The 21,426-nt window shown below is 40.5% G+C and overlaps 1 protein-coding gene across 1 annotated transcript in view; it reads left to right on the plus strand.

The window, feature by feature from the left end:
* Nucleotides 1-21,426, plus strand: part of LOC124856991 (nuclear receptor coactivator 3-like) — a 49,925-nt gene that overhangs the window by 18,727 nt on the left and 9,772 nt on the right. Inside the window, exons 2-9 of the mRNA XM_047348004.1 lie at nucleotides 11,203-11,271; nucleotides 12,950-13,054; nucleotides 13,230-13,390; nucleotides 17,091-17,191; nucleotides 17,331-17,505; nucleotides 17,598-17,789; nucleotides 18,066-18,152; nucleotides 18,335-18,478. Of these exons, the coding sequence (XP_047203960.1) occupies nucleotides 12,969-13,054; nucleotides 13,230-13,390; nucleotides 17,091-17,191; nucleotides 17,331-17,505; nucleotides 17,598-17,789; nucleotides 18,066-18,152; nucleotides 18,335-18,478 (946 nt within the window). The 5' untranslated portion in view covers nucleotides 11,203-11,271; nucleotides 12,950-12,968. The remainder of the gene's footprint in view (nucleotides 1-11,202; nucleotides 11,272-12,949; nucleotides 13,055-13,229; nucleotides 13,391-17,090; nucleotides 17,192-17,330; nucleotides 17,506-17,597; nucleotides 17,790-18,065; nucleotides 18,153-18,334; nucleotides 18,479-21,426) is intronic.

The following is a 21,426-nucleotide window of genomic DNA, read 5'->3' on the forward strand; positions in this document are numbered from 1 at the left end:
TTCAGAAATTTCTTTCTGTGTCTTACCGTCTTGCTTTAGGTTGTCAATAGTGGCCTTCTGGACAGCAGTCAGGTCGGCAGTCTTACCCATGATTGGGGTTTTGAGTGATGAACCAGGCTGGGAGTTTTAAAGGCCTCAGGAATCTTTTGCAGGTGTTTAGAGTTAACTCGTTGATTCAGATGATTAGGTTCATAGCTCGTTTAGAGACCCTTTTAATGATATGCTAATTTTGTGAGATAGGAATTTTGGGTTTTCATGAGCTGTATGCCAAAATCATCCGTATTAAGACAATAAAAGACCTGAAATATTTCAGTTAGTGTGCAATGAATCTAAAATATATGAATGTTAAATTTTCATCATGACATTATGGAAAATAATGAGCTTTATCACAATATGCTAATATTTTGAGAAGGACCTGTATATTAGGGGCAAAGTAGACGTCACATTGTCTGTATTTGGTTGTGTTTATATCGTGCCAAATGCCGTCCAGTGCAACCGACTCATGGACAGCTGATTTAGCACTCTCCAGAACAAACAGTGTCAGCCACGAGTGCTTCTACCAGTGTGCTATTACTCTGTGTTGTCGTTTGCCTTTTCCCTTACAAGCCCAAACAACTTGATGAGCAGTGCAGGCTTAATCACTCAGCAGATGGGACAGAGTACAGTGTCACAAAGACAAATACAAACCCACACTTGGATTAAGGAGTGTGTGTGTCTGCTTGTACATGTGCCTTACGTGGATCCTTGTGTCCAGTCAGTCTGAGCAGCTCTGATTTGATGCGTTAACATGTTCCCAGGAGACACAACGTACTCTCACAAGAGATCTTAGGTTTTTAAGTCTCCTCCCTGCAACTGTTTGTAACCCTACATCTAACCAGTCTTCTGTGTAAAGCTTTGTGGATGCACTAACCTATAAAAGTATTAGCTTAAATGTAAAGCTGAAGACTGAAAAGTAGGTTTATATTGCATCTAGGCATGGGCCTCATTTGAGATTCTCACAGTAGGATAAATTGAAAATAGCACTATATATACAGGAAAAATTCAAACCAAAATGTTGAACATCCGATTCATTTAATTGATTATTACAGTTTTATTAATGTTTTCTGTAACATTTACTTGTTATTTTGGCATTGATGCATATACTAAAGCAGAGATATAGAAAATAACACCCACCAAATTTAGTTGGGAGTATTCAATAATATATAGAAATATTCTAAATTTTTGTTTTACTTTTATAGAGAGAGACTGGGAACAAAGCTGATTGTTCTCATTAATTGGTCTGTTCAGGTATTATAGCCTGAAGTCAGCTGCTAAACAGATGTACCACTTGTTGCTAACTAGGGCTGCTCAATATTGGGAAAACAAGACATTGTGAAATTACTGTGATTATTGTGGCAATGATGATATGGTCTGTAATTAACCTACAGTTTGCTCACTACTTTTTGTATCATCACAGTTTCCCTACCACTTTCAGTGAGCTTTAGTATGCTGGTATCTAAGATGTAGATCAGATGTGGGCATAAAGGACTGTGGATTCCAACCAAGTAGCCAAACATATTACTTGCAAGCAGGGTTTTAATGAAGGCACCAGGGATATTCTAGTCTACCAGATATTGCATCAAGTCCTTTGCTATATTGCGCTCAATAATATTTCGATAGCAATTGCGATTTGATATATTGTGCGGCTTCGTTTTTCACCAGCTGCAGTTTTAAAGCTGCAGTAACTTAATTTGAGTGATGGCCGGTGCTCCTGTAGCTTCCACACCTTGACTGACCATTCTTATGTGACCTGATTCGTTTACAAACAGCCAAATTTGTCTTTATTTTTAAAGGGAGTGAAAGATGCCAGCTGATTGGCAGTATGCAGCAACAGATGGAGGTTTGTCTGTACAAACTTTAGCAATAACACTGATTCTGAGGGGGAGCTTTGTGTTACTTTGGGCTGCATATAGTTTCTCTGCCATCTCATTAAAAGGAGTTTAAACCGAAGGAAGATTAAAATGAAGAATTTCAGCAGTTTTGAAACTGTTCATTTTTAAACCCTGGGTATACAGTGATTGGGCCAATTGGATCTTCTGAAAAACCTCAGTGTGCTTCACTGCAATGGAAACAAGCTGAAATGTTATAATTTCTTATATATCAGGCTATAAAATATCCACACATGATTATTAGAATTTTATGTTCTTGGTTTTGAAAATGAGGACAAATCATCATCCACTGGAAAACAGCAGACACAATAGCTGTTTTTCAGCTGCTGCTCTCGGTTTCCCCATATAACTGGATTGTGGATTCTTTTTCACCTATAGATTCTGTCAACACATGAAACCAGCCAGTTAAAAGGAAAGAAAAGGAGTAGTAAGGGAGGAGGGAAAGGGAGATGGGAGGGGCCGAAGTTGTGAAACTGGCGTCAGACCATCTTTTGAGTGGAATTCTTTGCAGGGGTCAGAGTTCAGGCGTTGCAGTGTGGCGTTGTGATTGGCTGAGGAAAGGTGAAATGAAAACCACGGTAAACTTTTGACCCCAGCGCAGCAGCACTGCAGGAACGCCCAGGCTCTGCTCTGGCGTGGTGGAACAGAGCCCGCTCTCTTCCTGTGTTTACTCCACCAATCCAACAGGGATGGACTGGAGAACAGGAGGAAGAGAAAGGGGGAGGGGAAAGAGGAAGAGAAAGGCACAAGCGAGAAGGAGAGGGAAAACTATCACAGTGGCACAGTTAAAGCGTGTACAAAACACAATCTCTTTGTCTCTGAGCTGCACGGCTGAAATGTTTTATATTTGGATGGCAGGTCATTTAATTGCTGTGCCTCAAATTTGTTCCCACCAAATTATCTACACCTACACAAGATTTGTTGGATCAGTGGAGCAGCTTTAGTTGCTAGAAGGGCTGTATGTTATCAAACTAGGCAGCTTGGAGGCTGATCAGAGCCAGGCTCCTCAGATAAAAGGCTGTTTCCCCATTGATTAATGAACTCATTTCCATAATATTAGATCTGTGCAATCGCAGTGCACTGCATTTTCGTTTGGTCATTCTACTCTACTCTGGATGATGGCGATCACATCCCTAGACATCTCAACATGCCAAGCTAGTGTAAAAAGGATTATTAGATTTAACTTCACAGTTGTGTTGATACGTTAGCTAGGTAAACCTGCAATAATTTATCCCGCTCTCTTCCCTTTTTTATTCTTTGTTGGTCTTGATGGTGGATTGTTGGCAGTACACATATGGCACATGTGTACACACACAGCGAAAAATCTGCACCGTCTTTGTTTTCGCCTTCGTTTTATTTTCTCTAAATTTCCTACACCTTGCAGTTTGGGGGGGATGGCAGTAAAATGCAAAGCAGGCTGTCAAAGCCCTTGTGTGTGTTCAGCAAGGTGGGGAAGATGCTTTTTTTTTCTAGGGGAAACAAGCATCTTATTAAGACACTTTCTTTACTTTGAAGTTTACCCTCTGTCTTACCACATTTATCTAGAAATCACCAACAAATTTCCATTTATTTAAAATCTCTTGCGCAATTTAGGCCCAGTCAGTGTACATTTAATTTTTTGTTTGTTTTTTTGTTCCAATATGGACTTTAAAATGTTTACCATTAACTGGGCTGCATTTAATTTTTACTTCCTGGATGTTTCATTAACAGGAATCTCTCAAATGTAAAGATAATGCATAGCTAGTAAACAAGTATAGCTTTGTTTAAATTTAAATGTGGTGACGAAAGGGCAGAAAATGTTTCCTTGGGTGAGGTTGTTTTTTCATTCCATTTTAATGAGGTTAATAATGTGATTTAATATCTATACGGGTCACGATAGATGCTTGATGTGACTAGCTGAAAATTGCAATCCAAAAACATAAACCAAATGTCAAGTGACTAAATGTTTTTCTTTTTAAGCATACCATTTAGCTTTGCTTACTTCGGTGTTATTGTTTTTCCAACTTAAAAGTCTTATGTCCTTGTTCAGTATAGCTAAATGTTTATGGAGCAACAGCCACTAAGTGGTTCACCTGGAAATTCAACTGTACTTGGCGATAAACTGACGTCCTGATACATTTAGAAAGTCTTCTATAGCTTTTGAGCTTTTGGAAAATCATAAAACTGTATTTAAAGTCTTTAGCCTATAGAAAATAACATGGTAATCCTTGGAGAAGCTAAATATTATGCTTTTGTCTTATATTATGCCTTTCCACTCATGTTTATTGGTGTCTTTGAAAACGTGTACTAGCTTTTATAACAGTTGTTGACACTAAGGTTTGACAATATTTAACATTTTTCCAACCGATATTTATCAGTCCAACAAATGACGATGGGCGATACATTCGTGCAGGTGACTTTTGGACTTTTTTGTGGGCAGAGCAATGTACAGAGCAACGGACTGATTTGCCAACTTAGAACACAAATGTCCAAAAATGGAGGAACTGGTTATCAGACACATAGCAAGTCGCCCATTTAGGACTACTTTGGAGTTAAACCGGATGAAAGTGATAAACCACAGGATGTTACTAAAGCGGTGTGCCACTTGTGCAGACGTGTAGTGCCATCAAGGTCCTCAAACATGACGAACTTGCATGAGCATTTACGTGTTCACCATCCGGCTGAGTATGCTACGCTATCACTCGAGTACTCAACCTACTGCTAGGAGCAATGTGTCACAAATAAAACAGTTCACTGTGGATACTTTTTCTCACCGAGCAGTTTGAGTGACAACCGTGGTCGCAAAAGTCCGGATGTCCGATTTGAGTCCGCGGGGCCTCCGCGTGTACGTTTGTTGGGTCAAGTAGGCTATGCCTGACTATGTGTTGCCCTTAAACCGTAGGCCAAAAACACAACAAAACTTTAAAAAAACATTGAAGGGTTCAGCCTATTGTCAATAAATTTGTTCAATCACCCAACCTTAGTTGACACTACACTCCGCTTCTCCTTTGCTTTGCCCTTCCAGCTATTTACCTTTTACCTGTTTTTCTATTTAATCACTCAGTCCCTCCCATAAGCAACATTCATATTTGTCTGATGGTGATTAGATGTAGGGTCAGCAGATGACCTCAGGTTTATGGAGCCATTGAGTTTTTTTTTTTTTTTTTCAGAACATATAGTGAGGATTTTGCAAGGTAAGATACTGCTTGACTGACTTAACCACAAACTGAAAACAGAATAGTTGTGAAATGCAATGGCAGCATGGCGCACAGACTAATATACTGTTATAACAGGCAACGGCTGGCAGCATCTTAGCTAGCAGGTATCTGTTTATCGTTTTTTTTTTCTTGTACCCCAACACTGTAAACTTGTGTCCTCATAATAACGAACTCCACGTTGGTTGAAGTCTTACAGTTGACACCCTGAGTCTTCTCTGGCTTGCAGCTGGTACAATGCACATCATACAATGTTATGGGTCTGGTTCATGTTAGGGGAAAACCTCATAAAAGATTGAATTCACTCATCTGTCTTGATGCAGTGTGATTCAGTGATTTATTTTTTTTTTATATTTTTGTTTGGATAAAAGTATGATTCAACAAGAAAAAGCAAAAAAATGATGTTGGCCAACTAAGTTAACCAAATAAAATAATGATCTTTCACAAACAGGCCTTGTCTAACAGTACTAGTTCACTTTTAATAGACATGACATGAACCTGAAGAAAGCAGTAAGACCCATTGCCAAGCAGCAGATCTACTCAACACTCATTGAGTCTCTGCAGTGAGCAGCACTGAACAACAACTTCTTGCTTTATAGTTTCATAAACATTCAGTGCTGCTCTAAACCAGCACCAGTACCACTGTTGTAATGTAAGTGTAATGACAGTGAGCTAGTTCAGCTGTGCTGAGAATTTTATAACTAGGCTGCAAGACATGGAGGAGGTATTTAAAGCCTTGTTGTCAGTAACACTAGAAGACTGGATACCTTTTATAAATAAAGAAGGTAATGGCATCTGGAGCTGTCTTTGATCATACTTTGCTCGTAGCTTTTGAAGCCACTCCCCCAAAGATGAGTCCGATCCCGAGTCGGGTATAGCTGGGGCAGGGGCAGACCTCCATGTTCACAGCAAATGTACTGTATCTCTCAAGTGTGTACTTGTACCACCTCTGCCATCTTTGACTTGTTCTTGTTGTTTGTGACACATGCCTTACCTATGCTCTGCCCCCTTTGTGGTACAGACAGTATACATCACAAGAGGAAAATCACACCAGCTCGAATGATTGGGTGGATTTCTACATAAAAGTTTAGTGTAACTCATTTTTAAATGGATTCAATTTTACTGATGCAAGTAACTGCATTCCATCACATCTGTGCTGCTGATCCACTTACATCTTGCACATGCGTGTCAATGTGTCAGTTCATCTCAACATCCCTACTGGATACCTGTACAGGTATCCAGCAGGGATACCTGTACATGTGTTTTCAACATCCCGGATGGCAAAATATTTTACTGATAGTATTTTTTTTTTGTCAAACCTGTGAAGCCAGTGACGTCAGTGACGTTGACCACTAATCCATCCTAGTATCATCCTTGTAAACACAATAATGTGGGCAACTAACGGGAGAACAATTTTGTGTTTATTGGCTTCTAAATTAAATAAGATCAGATCACTTATATGTAAGTGATCCAGGTAGCCACGTACGATTCAGTAGAAACTTGTCATTATCATGTTGCCTATATTCAACAAATCCCTCTCTCCAAAAACAGATTCCAATACCTTCCTTCATATAAAATTAGAAATTCAGCTGGAATGCATATTAATTTAGGAGCTAATAATTCTACAAACTATCCCCAATTTTTCTCCCTTTATTTGGTAAAACTTGTTTTCTTTTATTCATGTTTAAATGCAGAAAACTCAATAACTCCCAGTGTTTGAGGCACCATTCTTCTTCAAGTCAGGCACGTTGTTTTAGTCCTATATATAGGTCCTTATTTAACCTACTGGTGGTTAAAGATGACAACCCTGCATATGGAGGTATTAAAATGTTGAGTCAACCAATGAAAACTGTCACTTCACTGAATACCTTCTAGGACATGTACATTAATCGCTGCCATTTGAGTTCAGCAGAACATGGAATCAAAACAAAATGCACCTATTTGCTAATGTGGAGGCTGGGTTTGTGGAGGCCCTTTCTTCAGTGTCTAGATGGTTTTATGTTCCACAGAAGGTGGAGAAATTCTTTGAAGAAAAAGGAAGTCGTTCATTTCTTTTGTTGGCTTTTTGCACTTGATCTCTCAGACTCCAGTAAATGCCCTTTTGTTACTTTAACCCTTGTCTGGGTTCCCTTTGTGTGGTTGTGGTAAGTACACGATGCTAAGCTATTACAGTAGGCCTAGTATCTTATGGTGTATTGTGAGCTGCGGATATACTAAGTTTTGGGTTGTTTTTTTTAACAGTGAACTTCATGTGTCAGCCGGCTGTTCATTTTCGAAGAGATGCAGCTTTCTATGTGTTCCTCAGTTAGTGTGATCTTTGTTTTGGGTGGGCCAGTGTTTATTGTTAGGCCTGCCACTCTTTGTTCGGCGGAGCTCGGATTGCAGGCTTATTTAAGGCTCTTCAGGAATGTCCTTCTTTCTATTCTCGTCCTGACTGACTCAAACTGTTGGCGCTCTGGCCTTTGGCCAAATGAATCAAAATCAAGTTGGAGCAATCGAAGAGCTGGATGCCTTCAAGTGCAGGCGCTGAAGTTTTTCTCCTCACCGTTGTTGAGTTAAAACAAATCTCATTTCCACCTAGACCTTAAAAATAGCAAGTTGGTTCAGAGATCTGCAGCTTTGATTTGCTCTAGTGTGTTCACCAGCTGATAAATTTAGTTGAAATTTGCCATTTGTAAAATATCGGCTAATTTTCTAGCAGGTATCCAAATGACATTTAGCTGCGCACAAATCTATGTGTGTTGCCGAGAAAATACTGGGCTACAGGTTGGTGAGCAAAGAGTTCCAACCAGCAGAAGGTCTCAGAGCATGTAGCCCCAGTGTTATCATCTGTTCTGTTATTGAAATGTCTCCACCACCAGATCTCTGGAGGCAGCGGAAAACACGTTCCTGCTTTAGTCATTGTGCTCCAGGCTATTAGTACATAGATGTTTAATCCTTCCAAAATGCTGGTCCAGTGAAAGGAACTAATTTACAGATAAGAAAAAGAGAACATAATAAACTAAAGTTCGTGCTGTTGCTTACTGCATTTTAGATCAAAAATAGCACTTCTTTTTTAGCTTTGATGCATTTATTGAACAAAACTGAACAGAAGAAAACTCCCCAGATTTTCCAGTTTTTGACGAGCCAATCACCAAGCAGATGAATAAGAGAGAACTGGTCTGGCTGGTGTTTCTCTACCTACCTACTAATGTTAATGAAACTTGCTGTTGCTTCAGGTTCTAGTCATTGGCCATTTTCTGTGTTTTGATTGAGTCATTGTACAGTAGCTTTACTGATGGAAATTGCCCTGCTCAGAAAACTGCTGCTTCTTCACATTGAAAGGAAACAACCATGATATGACCTACAAATAGCTGCATTTCATGCACTGAGCACACGAAAGGTACGGTGCATTGCTTATAACGGTTGCAGAAAATCATCAGAGGCTTCTGCGGTCAGAGATGACCCTTTGGTTAGATCTTTTGGAGAGTTATCAAGCTGACCTTTGAGGGGAGGCACACAGTGAAGGACCAAGACTTGTGCCTTTGCCGCTTCACTATGTGCCTCCCCTTCTGCTGACAGAAATCCAATGGAAAAAGGATTCAACCAGATATGTTCTGTGATATGATAGTAAACATAACTTATGAAGCAACATTTGTGTTTTATTCTTTGACTGACAAAACATAACCTTTAAAATAGGTATATTTGTACATAGAAACAGTGTGGTGGACCGGTTGACGTAACAAGACGTTCCATAATAAAATAAGATCCTATGTGTGAAATGTTCTATGAAGTTCTGTGGTATTTCAATGTGGCAGCTTCAGTGTCCCATTTAAGGTGGTTTTCTTGAATAATGTTAAGCTCAGTGCAGTGTCTCCTTTCTCCGCCCCTCCCCCTACCTGTCTCCCCCTCCTCCCACTTCTCTCACTCTTTTTTTTCTTTTTTTTTTTTTCTAATTCCACTCAGTCTGCTTGACTCCTCCTCCACCTCCTGCGCTGCATAATCACATGGTGCTTAAACCTCCTGGTCTGAATTACACTTCATTTCCAGAGCCTACTAATGCATGTTGGCAGTTTATCTCTGCCAGCACACCAAAATAACAACACTGTCATCACAGAAGCAACAATATTCAAACTAGGTGTTTTGGAAGGTGTTAACAAGAACCAAATAGTCTCTGGACAGGTGTTAGAAAGGAGAGGAATGGGGGCGTGCTTTCCTGTGTGTTTCTAAATTATTCAATGGCAGCATTAGCTCAGTTGCAGCCCTGTGTTCAGGACTGATGTGATCAGTGGTCTGTGGTTGCAGGGGGGATCACACTTAGACACACGAACAGACTGAGGGTGGAAGCAGATTGTAATTCACACTCCATCTGGCTATGATGGCTGTGAGGCGAATATTGAGGCTAAAACCAAATGGTTACGTCACAAGGGTTTTTCGTCTTTTTAGTTTCTTCTGTCATTTATATTTAGTAGGAATGACTCAACGTATTGTTTAATTTTTAACTTGCAATAAAGTGGGATTGTGCATAGATCATTGGGAGTGTGCCTTTAGATCAAATTTCTCTTCAAGTTCATGATGAAAAGAACCTTTCAAAGATTTCTTTTGGGCTTGAAATGATGAAGCAATGTGGAGATGCCTGATTAGGAATTATTTGTCCAATTTCAGACCTCTGTTTTGTTTTTTTAAAAAGCTTTGACCTGCTAATGCTTATCTTAGCCAATTCAGATTTTGCTCTAAGAACTATAATTTAAGAAAATAATTGAATTTTGTTTTATCTTAGCCTTTTTATCTGAGTGGTCAATAATTGTAATAGTATTTGGAGCATAGGGGACGTCATTTTATTCGTGAGTAAGGACATTTGCTGTTAAACAGGGTCTTATTTTTGTAAAACATAGAAAAATCATTCTTGGCGTTTGAAACTAGTTTAGCATCCTTTATTAGCGACTTTTGCACTTAGCAGCACTAGCATAGAAAAAATGCTCTGTGTTTATTCTAGAGAAAATAAATCCTTACTTTAATTGCAGGATATTCCTTATCAGGTTGTAAGGTTAAAATAATAATACAGAGCAACTTTACGCCATTGTGCCTTCCTGTTTTCTGCTCTGAGTCTTGCTCTCTCTCATTCGTTCTCAGCCTGCATAAACCACAGGTCTCTCTCAGCATATCGTAGTACGTAAAGTTTTTTTTTTAAAAGCCTTTTACATCTACATACAGACACCTCACTGATACTAATAAAAGGTAACCTTGAGTCTTCTTCCTTTATTCACGGCGTCCCCACCGTAGAGTGGGAAACTGACTGATTGCGGGGAAATAAAATATCCAATTTTTGAATCTTCCACAGGACGTTAACCTATCAAGTTGATAATTGACGGGTTCTGGTCACCAGACGTGGTTGATGCACATTGTATCCCAACACTAAACTACCTGAGACTCGGATTACAAGTTTTAAAGCTTTCATAGTAGGAGTTTGTATTAAAAAGAATTAAAAGATTAGTTTTCAGTATTGTAACTATTTTTTCATGTATACAAAAAGGCACAGAAATGATCTGTTATCATGTTGCATTTACCAAGCTTTGAATAACCCCCATAAGCCGGTAGTGATCAGAGTGTCAATGGAAATATTCGTGCCACAAACTTTAGTCTGTTTCATTAGGATTTTTTGTGATAGACCTACACAGACTTGCACCTAATTCACAAATGGAAGGAAAACCACCTATGGCTTTTCTTAATGTTTTGTCTTAAAGTAAATAAATAACGTTTGAAGGGTTTAAAGACACTTTCCATGAGGTAGGAGTAATTGTCAGGAATGGTAGGGAAGCAAACTGATAAAGCGAATATGTAAATGCTGTGGATGAGTGGCTGCATTTCCAGGAAAGGGAAGCCATGACGCTGTGGAACACACAGAGGGGAGAATGCAAACAGGATGCGATCTGCTGCGACTTCCTGTGCAATTTTAGAAATGAGTGCTTTCCCATGAATCTCTGAATGGATAAATATATAGGGAGCTATTGCCCCCCCTCATTGGAAGCTGACGTGTTGAGGCATCTAGGGCTTTGCAGAGAACCACAGTTCATGACCTTCATTTGTTCTTCTGTTCTCAGGAGATGTTGAGACCCTGAGAAGTGATGCAGGCCCTGAATGGAGTTTGACTGGGGCTTATACTACCTAAGGTGAGCATTTAGTAAACACTCAACCAAAACATAAAAGAAAGTCCCACATTTCTATTCTCAGCCCAAGTGGGAAATCCATTAGAGTTTCAGACCCTTTTGGTGTTGGTTGCATCTTGTTACTCATGACCTGCAGCAGCTCTAAGTTTAGCTGATTCTTGTTACAGAGCAGGTTTTGTGTTGTCAGGTGAAGCTGATTTAAGTTGCTGCCATCTTGTCAGGTCTGTTGAGACCCAGCTGAGGCTTTGGTGGACTGAATCCTGCAGCTCCTGATGCTATCTCCGCATATTGGTCATCTGTTTTCACGTCAAACAAACTTTTAAACAAGTGGCTGGACCTGTGACAGTTTTATAAACTTGACCCTGTTTTTGAGGTGGCTTCCTCACAGTGCCGCTCTGAAATGCTCACTCTCAAAGGCTGCACGCGGCCACAGCTTGGCTGTTTGTCTGTGTGTGTGAGCCTAACTGAGGGCTGATGTCATCTCTTTCTCTGCTGCAGAAGTGAATGAAGAAAGGGAAAATGCAGGGCAGAAATAGTCACAGACGAAACCCATTTAGAGAGGGGTGCTGAAAGGTGGACAAAGAGATTTACGACACAGAGTGCACGTCTGAGACCTGGTGCGCTTGGTGTAGTTGTTGCATTTGCAGCACTGGTAGGTGACAGGGCTACATGTCCTAGCCTGCAAATACAGAGCTTGCGTTGCATAATAGTTTCTATCCGTTCTACAGTATTCCTCTCTGGAATGAGTCACTTTGAAAGCGCTTACTGCACCCATTGCAGACAGAACATCCACCGTTCTGACTTTTTAGTTAAACAATCTGATTCTAAAGTGTCATGCATCAGCCCTGTGTGCTGTTCTGAGTGGGAATAGGAAAGAGCAGCGACCTTAGACGCTGGCTACAGGGGTTTCCTCTAATGTGAACTCTGTGGGGTCAGTTGTAGGGCAATGCCAGAGCAAGAAAACAAGGGCAGGGTCCTAAAACTCTACAGTCAGGGAAAAAACGGAGGGAGGTAGGGGTTGTCTGAGGATGCTACGGGTGAAATAGAAGTTAAAATTATTGGGGGAAAGTAGAAGACGCCTAATATGCAGCTTACAGTGGTATTTCTTGTTGGTTACTGGAGGTTTATCTGGACAGTTTCAAGGCTTCACATCTCGTGTGCTGCTCTGGCTCAGGAAGTTGGAGAAGGAGGCTGGCTTGTGAGTGTGTGTCTTGGCGGGACAGCGACTGCTGCTGTTCTGTACAGCGACGTGCCTGAGCATGCCACTGTACTGAGTATGGTTTGTATAAGCACTATATGCAAACGTGTGCTGCTGCTAACAGAGCTGTAGCACTGTAGTGGTTTGGCTGGCTGAACGCAGGATGACCTATCTCTCCCGAGGCTTCAAATCACTACATCATCATCAGTCCCTTTGCGCAGTGGAACAGATGAGATTTCACTCCCATCAAACATGGAGCACACAGTGAGAGGCTGCTTCACCAAAAGGCTTGCCTGCCTGTAGACTATCTACAGCCGAATGTTCCCATAGAAGTCGGTTGATTTCCGGCCCATATATCCTCGAATAAAAGTGACAACTATCTATGGTGTTATTAGACTGTACCACACTTTTAAACGACCATGTTAGCACTCTTTGTTTTTATTGATCATGTTGCATGATCTGTGTGTGTGTCTTGTTTTTCAGGTGCTGATATGTGCTGAAAATGAGTGGCGTAGGAGACAACTCAGTAGAGCCGCTGTGCTCCGATCGCAAACGCAAACTGTCCAGCTGTGACGCACCAGGCCTAGGGTGAGTGCATACAACCTCCTCTTCTGTTTTCCATCCAAACGAACCCCTTCCTATACTGAACGTCTGCAGATCCCAGACCGTCTGAGGCATCTTTACGGCCCACATACGGGCGATTTGTGTGTGGAGGTAAGGTCGTCATGGCAACATGTCTAATCCCCCCTTGGCTCTCCGGCAGGTGTGACAAGCGTCGGAGGGAACAGGAGAGCAAGTACATCGAAGAGCTGGCAGAGCTCATCTCTGCCAACCTCTCCAACATCGACAGCTTCAACGTCAAGCCTGACAAATGTGCCATACTCAAAGAGACCGTGAGGCAGATCAGGCAAATAAAAGAGCAAGGTAGCATCTGCACAAATGACTCACATACGCCCTTAATCAACAGCAGAATCACATGAAGAAAGTATCATTTGCTTCTTTTCCCTGCTTTTTGCTATTATTTTGTATTATTTGAGAGGAAGTAAAGTTTATTTTTAAGCTGCACCTTTAATATATCTTAGACACAATAAAATATGAAAACATAAAAGATTTACAGATACAAGTAAAATATCATCAAATACTTAATACTAGTCTCTAGTGAGGTGCCCTGAGGGAAGGACTTGATTTGTAAACAGTGGATGAAGTTAGGTTTAAGGACAGACGACGCCGGTGATGAAGTTCTGTGCTTGGTTGATAGCCAGGATATTTCATGGCAGCATCCAGTCTGGCTGTCTGTGTCGCCTGGGGTAAATGAACACCAGTAATTGAAACCAGTCCTTGGTGGTCATGGCTCAAGGCTGTTGTTGGTGACAGCGAAGTAGTGCCAAAGGGTGCCTCTCTCTTTAAAACCCATGACACCAGCAATTTACAAATCACACACTAAAGTGCTGCTTTCATACAGATGTCTTTTTGTGATTGTTTTTATTTTTAGGAATTAGAAATGCACTTTTGTGGCCCGTTTTTGATGTCTGGGTTATGTAAAGCTTTGACCTGCCAATTCTGGTTTCCCTTTGAAAAATAGATCATGAGAAGATATGATAACAGCATTCAAGATTTTTTCAGGCCTTCCTGCCATGAGCAGTCATTAGTTATTTATTTTGGGGTCAGAGGCCAAGTCACAATAAAACAGGGCATTACTAGTTAAAAAAACAAGAAAAAATGGTTTCATTTGTGTTGTTAATGCAGTTAAAATTACTGTAACATCATTCTCTGTATGTATTCTCTCAAGAATGTTGACCCTTACTTCAACTGAGATTTCCAAAAGGCTGCCATTATTTCCAGATCCAACATGATTCATTGCAAACAGACCAAAAGCTCAAAGGAAAAAACACGGAGCAACTTTGCAGTACTCCATACAACCTTGCTGTTATCTGTATAAATGTCCGCTGTCCTGCAGCCTGAATGAACATGTCTCAACATTTCATAGAAAAGTTTTCTTTTTAAATAGCGTCCTATATCTTTGTACTTTTTCTCATTTCATTAATATCTCCTTATTCTTCAATAAATAATTATATTTACACAAAAATGTAAACCAAATGTGTATTTTATACATACAGGTCCTTCTCAAAATATTAGCATATTGTGATAAAGTTAATTATTTTCCATAATGTCATGATGAAAATGTAACATTCATATATTTTAGATTCATTGCACACTAACTGAAATATTTCAGGTCTTTTATTGTCTTAATACGGATGATTTTGGCATACAGCTCATGAAAACCCAAAATTCCTATCTCACAAAATTAACATATCATTAAAAGGGTCTCTAAACGAGCTATGAACCTAATCATCTGAATCAACGAGTTAACTCTAAACACCTGCAAAAGATTCCTGAGGCCTTTAAAACTCCCAGCCTGGTTCATCACTCAAAACCCAGTTCATGGGTAAGACTGCCGACCTGACTGCTGTCCAGAAGGCCACTATTGACACCCTCAAGCAAGAGAGTAAGACACAGAAAGACATTTATGAACGAATAGGCTGTTCCCAGAGTGCTGTATCAAGGCACCTCAGTGGGAAGTCTGTGGGAAGGAAAAAGTGTGGCAGAAAACGCTGCACAACGAGAAGAGGTGACCGGACCCTGAGGAAGATTGTGGAGAAGGGCCAATTCCAGACTTTGGGGGACCTGCGGAAGCAGTGGACTGAGTCTGGAGTAGAAACATCCAGAGCCACCGTGCACAGGCGTGTGCAGGAAATGGGCTACAGGTGCCGCATTCCCCAGGTCAAGCCACTTTTGAACCAGAAACAGCGGCAGAAGCGCCTGACCTGGGCTACAGAGAAGCAGCACTGGACTGTTGCTCAGTGGTCCAAAGTACTTTTTTCGGATGAAAGCAAATTCTGCATGTCATTCGGAAATCAAGGTGCCAGAGTCTGGAGGAAGACTGGGGAGAAGGAAATGCCAAAATGCCAGAAGTCCAGTGTCAAGTACCCACAGTCAGTGATGGTCCGGGGTGCCGTGTCAGCTGCTGGTGTTGGTCCACTGTGTTTTATCAAGGGCAGGGTCAATGCAGCTAGCTATCAGGAGATTTTGGAGCACTTCATGCTTCCATCTGCTGAAAAGCTTTATGGAGATGAAGATTTCATTTTTCAGCACGACCTGGCACCTGCTCACAGTGCCAAAACCACTGGTAAATGGTTTACTGACCATGGTATCACTGTGCTCAATTGGCCTGCCAACTCTCTTGACCTGAACCCCATAGAGAATCTGTGGGATATTGTGAAGAGAACGTTGAGAGACTCAAGACCCAACACTCTGGATGAAGCATCCTGGGCCTCCATAAGACCTCAGCAGTGCCACAGGCTGATTGCCTCCATGCCACGCCGCATTGAAGCAGTCATTTCTACCAAAGGATTCCCGACCAAGTATTGAGTGCATAACTGTACATGATTATTTGAAGGTTGACGTTTTTTGTATTAAAAACACTTTTCTTTTATTGGTCGGATGAAATATGCTAATTTTGTGAGATAGGAATTTTGGGTTTTCATGAGCTGTATGCCAAAATCATCCGTATTAAAACAATAAAAGATCTGAAATATTTCAGTTAGTGTGCAATGAATCTAAAATATATGAATGTTAAATTTTCATCATTACATTATGGAAAATAATGAACTTTATCACAATATGCTAATATTTTGAGAAGGACCTGTATTTCCCCACACCTCATAGTGTCTGTCTTGGTGAACTTATCCCCCTTTTAACCATCTGGTCAGCAGTGTGCAGTAAGAAGTGAGAGGGCAGGGCTTTTTAAGTCACTCTGGTACTTTTTCTGGCACTTTGTTAAAAGGACTTTGAACTGTAGGAACTGTATGATGTAAAAACCGTTCCTGTTTAAAACGTCTGCATACCTTGGTACCCATCACCGGCCTGTGCTTGATTCACCCTCCTGAATAAAATTTTTACAGCAAGGCAGATAGTTTCATTTACCTGCTTTAGCCTGATTAGGTAAGCGGGTATGAAAAAATGAGAGCAATCACATTAGAATCCACCCCGTGGGTCAATGCGTTGTTTGCCACAGTTACAGAATAAAGAAAGATGGCATTTCTCCCCCTTTTCTTTCAAGTGTAATTTTATTGTCTCTTCAACACCCCTGTGCTCACTTCCCAGCTATCTTGACTGTGCATAGCTCACTTCATGTTTTTGTTTTGTCAGTGACTGCTGGCTTGCTTTGCTTGTACATTCATATTTTTGTTAAATTGATATAAATGCTGCCTTGTTCTACTTTTACATCTTGTGTAGAGTCTTGCTCTGCATATGACCCTGCTATGTAGAGTGGTATCTATTAAAGACTCAGACATGTGGTGATTTTAAAAATAGAAAGGCATGCATGCCAACCATGCACAGAGGATTATTCTTCCACCTGGTGGTCACCTTTGGTATTTTATAAAAATAAGGGATTGGAAAACCCAATCATAGTTGACTTGAAAGAAGAAAATAAATAAATGGTGAGGTCTAAGTATTCAGACATTTCAGCTGTGCCATTCAAGTTAAATAATAGCAATTAACAATAAAAGGTTTACATTAAAAATTTTAACTTTAAGCGGTCATTGTGCTTCTGTCTGTTCAGGAAAGAGCTCTTGCAGTGACGACGACGTGCAGAAGGCAGATGTGTCCTCCACTGGTCAAGGAGTCATTGATAAGGACCATCTGGGGCCACTGCTCCTGCAGGTCAGTTGATTGTGATAATCCCTCTGAGGCAACAGGTTTTCGCTGCTGCTGGGACCATGCTTTGCTGATTCTTGATCAACATGTTTAAAATAAGTTGTGGTAATTCAGAATAAATGTTTTTTATTGCTGCCATTCTTAGGCATTGGATGGCTTTCTGTTTGTGGTTAACCGAGAGGGCAGCATTGTGTTCGTATCCGACAATGTGACACAATACCTGCAGTACAAGCAGGAAGAGCTGATCAACACCAGCGTGTACAACATTATCCACGATGAGGACAGAGATGAGTTTCACAAGAACCTGCCTAAGTCTAGCGGTGAGGCATTTACCAACACAAAGGCTAGAATACAGGATTAAACCTGAGCAGTGATGCTCACCTGCTTTCCTTTACCCCATTTCTCTTCAAAGCAACTAACGGGGCTCCTTGGGGCGGAGACGTGCCCCAACAGAAAAGCCGCACCTTCAGCTGTCGCATGCTGGTGAACCTGGTTCATGGTCTGGGTCATGGGTTGTCTGAAGAGAGACCAGGGGGGAAGCGTTATGAGACAATGCAGTGTTTTGCTCTCACTCAGCCCCGGGCCATGATGGAGGAGGGAGATGGTAATTATTGTTCATAGTTTTGAATGTTGTGAGGTTTTATACTGTAACCAGAGGTAATTATGGCAGGCAGCAGTTTAGGTTTAATGCACTAATACATCTTTTCTATTTAGATTTATACGGTTTTGTTAAATTAATGAATTGTTTGCTATTGTTCTTCTCATTGCTCTGTTTAGATGGCATCTAAATTGTGCTGTATCCTGAAATAAAACATTGACCTTTAAGCTTCTCCTACAGTGCAGTCTGATTGGTTCTAACCCTGTGATCGTTTTTCCTCAGATTTACAGTCATGTATGATCTGTGTAGCGAGACGAATCACTGCAGTGGAGAGGACGGAGAGGTTTAGCTCTCGCCATGAACTCTCTGGTATGTGTGCACAGGATTATGTCTACCAGACACATGCATATATACTGATCATTTAATATCAGGCACTTTGCATATTAAATAAACATGTGACTTGCCATAAAGCAACGGGTTAGGATACATTAATTGTACCGAGAGTTTCAACTTTACTTTGTGCTATGCTAACTGTGCAACTTCTGTTCTAGGTAAGCTGATTGAAATTGAACATCAAAGCTCTCTGCACACCACAATGCTTCCAGGGTGGGAAGACTTGGTCAAACGCTGCTTGCAGATGTTCCTTCATAGAAGTGAAGGACAGCCATGGTCATACAAACGCCACTATCAAGATGGTATGTTGTTAGGTTCATGGCTCCTCAGAAATCAAACCTTTTTTCTGTCCCCGTTAAATATTTCCTTTGAGAAGCCTTCTATTAGCATTTGTTCGGCAAGCCGGCCTGCATGTTTAGAAGGAGAACCTTTACAGCGACTGAGGAGTCGTTCTTTGGAAGACAAATTTCATTTCTCTTTTATTGACTTTTATTTTTATTTGATTTGATTTATTTCTTGAAGTGTCATGCACCATGGTGTGATTGTTTCAACTGATAAATAATAGATGATGAGCAGCTTTAGAGTTATACAGTTGATTAATTCCTTCCATTATTCCTTAAGTTGCTCTGGATTCATAAGCTGAAAAAATTTTAATCATTATTTTACATTTAATTGTTACCAACCTGCTATCCCCAGAGTTGTTGCTTTAAAACGGCATGATTCATTCACAATAAACTACTAAACACTGATTAACACACTTAATTTTCTTTTATTATCAACAGGCTAACTCATTTCAGATATCTACAGCAGAAACAAAAATATTGCTAGAAAGAAATTTTATTTTTGTAACAAAAAAAAAACTGATAATCAGTCACGAAGTACAGGGAATTGTTACCTTGGATGTCTAATCATGGGCAAATATTTACCGTATATAAAGTAGAAGATGCATAGACAGTTGAGTAGAGGATGGCAGGAAGCGAGGGTGAAGAGGATCACTGGGAGCTTTTGGGAAACTGCATCCAAACCTGGACCTGTGGTCTCTCCTCCTGCAGAGTGTCTGCATTAAACCATGAAAAGCTAACAATATTTAAGAGTTAGAGTTACCCCCTGAGTTAGCTTTACATGAAAACAGCAGAAATGTAAAATTTTTTTTATGTACATGGAAAATTTACAGTGCTCTGATCAACAGTACTGCATTATAATCATTTTCTTCCAGAATCTTAAAATGTGAAAAAATCTTGCCGAAAAATATAACATTTTATATTTTGGTACTTATAGTTATTCCCCACATACCTGCTAAACGCTTTATATTCCCTTTCAGCTGCTATAAACAGATAACGGGTTGCGGGAAATCCCAGGACGCAGGGCAGAGATCAGGCAGCAGTTTGTGAGGAAGTCCCAGTCCAACCACCCCCTTAGCTTAGCAGCCAGACCAATCTGAGTGGAGTTCTGCTGCTCTGGAAACTCCGAAAAACCATTTCAATGTAGGCTCATTCTGGATTACCGTATTTTCCGCACTATAAGGCGCACTTAAAAACCATTAATTTTCTCAAAGAATGACAGTGCGCCTTGTAATCCGGAGCGCCTTATATATGGATTAATTGGTTGATCCATACTGGTTGTACACGGCGCTCTGTCAAAATGTTTCAGTACGACTGGTAAACTACAAAGCCGCACCGCTTGCAGCATTACGGCTACCGTAGTCAGGGGCGTCGCCGAAGTAATAGCGGTAAACACCTGTACTGTGCTTACTCCTAGTCCAACACCACTTGTGTGTGTATAACGACCCCAAAATTGCACCTTTCAAGAGACACGCTTACAATGCTGAGTTCAAACTCAAGGCTGTCAGCTACGCAGTCGAACATGGGAATAGAGCAGCAGCGAGAGATTTCAACAATTAACGCTACTATATTGTGAATGTACTAACGTTTGATTTAGTGCATCAAACTGTTTCTTTTACGTGTTTACTGAATAAGGGAAAAGTTCCCTTTCACGTTTTAACTAACGTTTGATTTCAACTTCAACTTCATAGACTCCAATGCATTCCTAACGTGCGGTTGGCTCTATTCAATAGAATTCTATGTAGAGGAGACCTTACCATGAGAGTGAATGGAGTTATCAGAACGCTGGTTTGTAGTGTATTAATAAAGTTTGACTGACTTATCTGACTGTTTTGTTTACATTCTCTTTAGCACAGCTCCATCTAGTGGATGCATAACGCAACCCCAGTCAAACGTTTGACTGCAGTAGCTTCTATTCTATGCGCCTTATAATCCGGTGCGCCCTATATATGAAAAAAAGTTCTAAAATAGGCCATTCATTGAAGGTGCGCCTTATAATCCGGTGGGCCTTATAGTGTGGAAAATACGGTAACGGACTGCACAGATGAAGTTTTGGATTAATGGTATGAAAGCGATAAACTTGTACACTAATTTCACCAGCTAGTGACGCCATGCCTTCACACAACCCCGCCTCTTTAACAATCCCAAGGAAATCTGAAAAGTCCTACCCCCAAGTAGAGCCTCGGGAAAGTGAAATTACCCAAATTAAATTTGTATGGAAAAGTACCCTGGGGCTTTCTACAAGCAATTGAAAAGGTGCTTTTCTCTGTAAAAATCTTGCTCTTTTTAAAAAGCCTCCATCTGCATAATCCACCTTTACTGGAATTTGTATCATTCTTGAAATGTTATTGGGGCACTGATCAAAATCAATACAAGGCCCACAAATGTCCCCTGGGCCACACTCTGGGCACCCCATATCAGAATGCTTCTGTTCTTTTACCAGAAGTAAAATATCTGGATAGTTCAGTTCCTACTGCACTGGTTTGTTGGTATTATTAATGTTGAAAATGATGTTGGTCTAATATATTTTTCTCAACAAAATAATGAACGCTAGTATTTGTTCTTTAGTTCAAACAGAATCACTCAAAATACAGCATCACTTAAATAATACAAAGAGTCTACATCTGTGTGATTTAATCTTGGTATAACTGCCATTGTTGGAAGAAAGCTATGAGAACGTCTGTTTAAAGTTAGACGTCCTAGATGTAAATAAATGCAAGAAGGTGCTCTGGTGACATGAGACCAACGTAAGACATTTTGGTCTACATGTAAAGTGTTATAAGTGGTGGTTATAATTTGTCTTGGTCCAGTTAAAATAACGTAAACATTAAAGTTAGTGGCTGTAAATTGACAAAAATAGGAGAAGTTCAAGGGGTATGAATGCACTGTGGTTGCTGATTCATTAGATT

The sequence above is a fragment of the Girardinichthys multiradiatus genome, chromosome 20, assembly GCF_021462225.1.
Source record: "Girardinichthys multiradiatus isolate DD_20200921_A chromosome 20, DD_fGirMul_XY1, whole genome shotgun sequence".
Lineage (NCBI taxonomy): Eukaryota > Metazoa > Chordata > Actinopteri > Cyprinodontiformes > Goodeidae > Girardinichthys > Girardinichthys multiradiatus.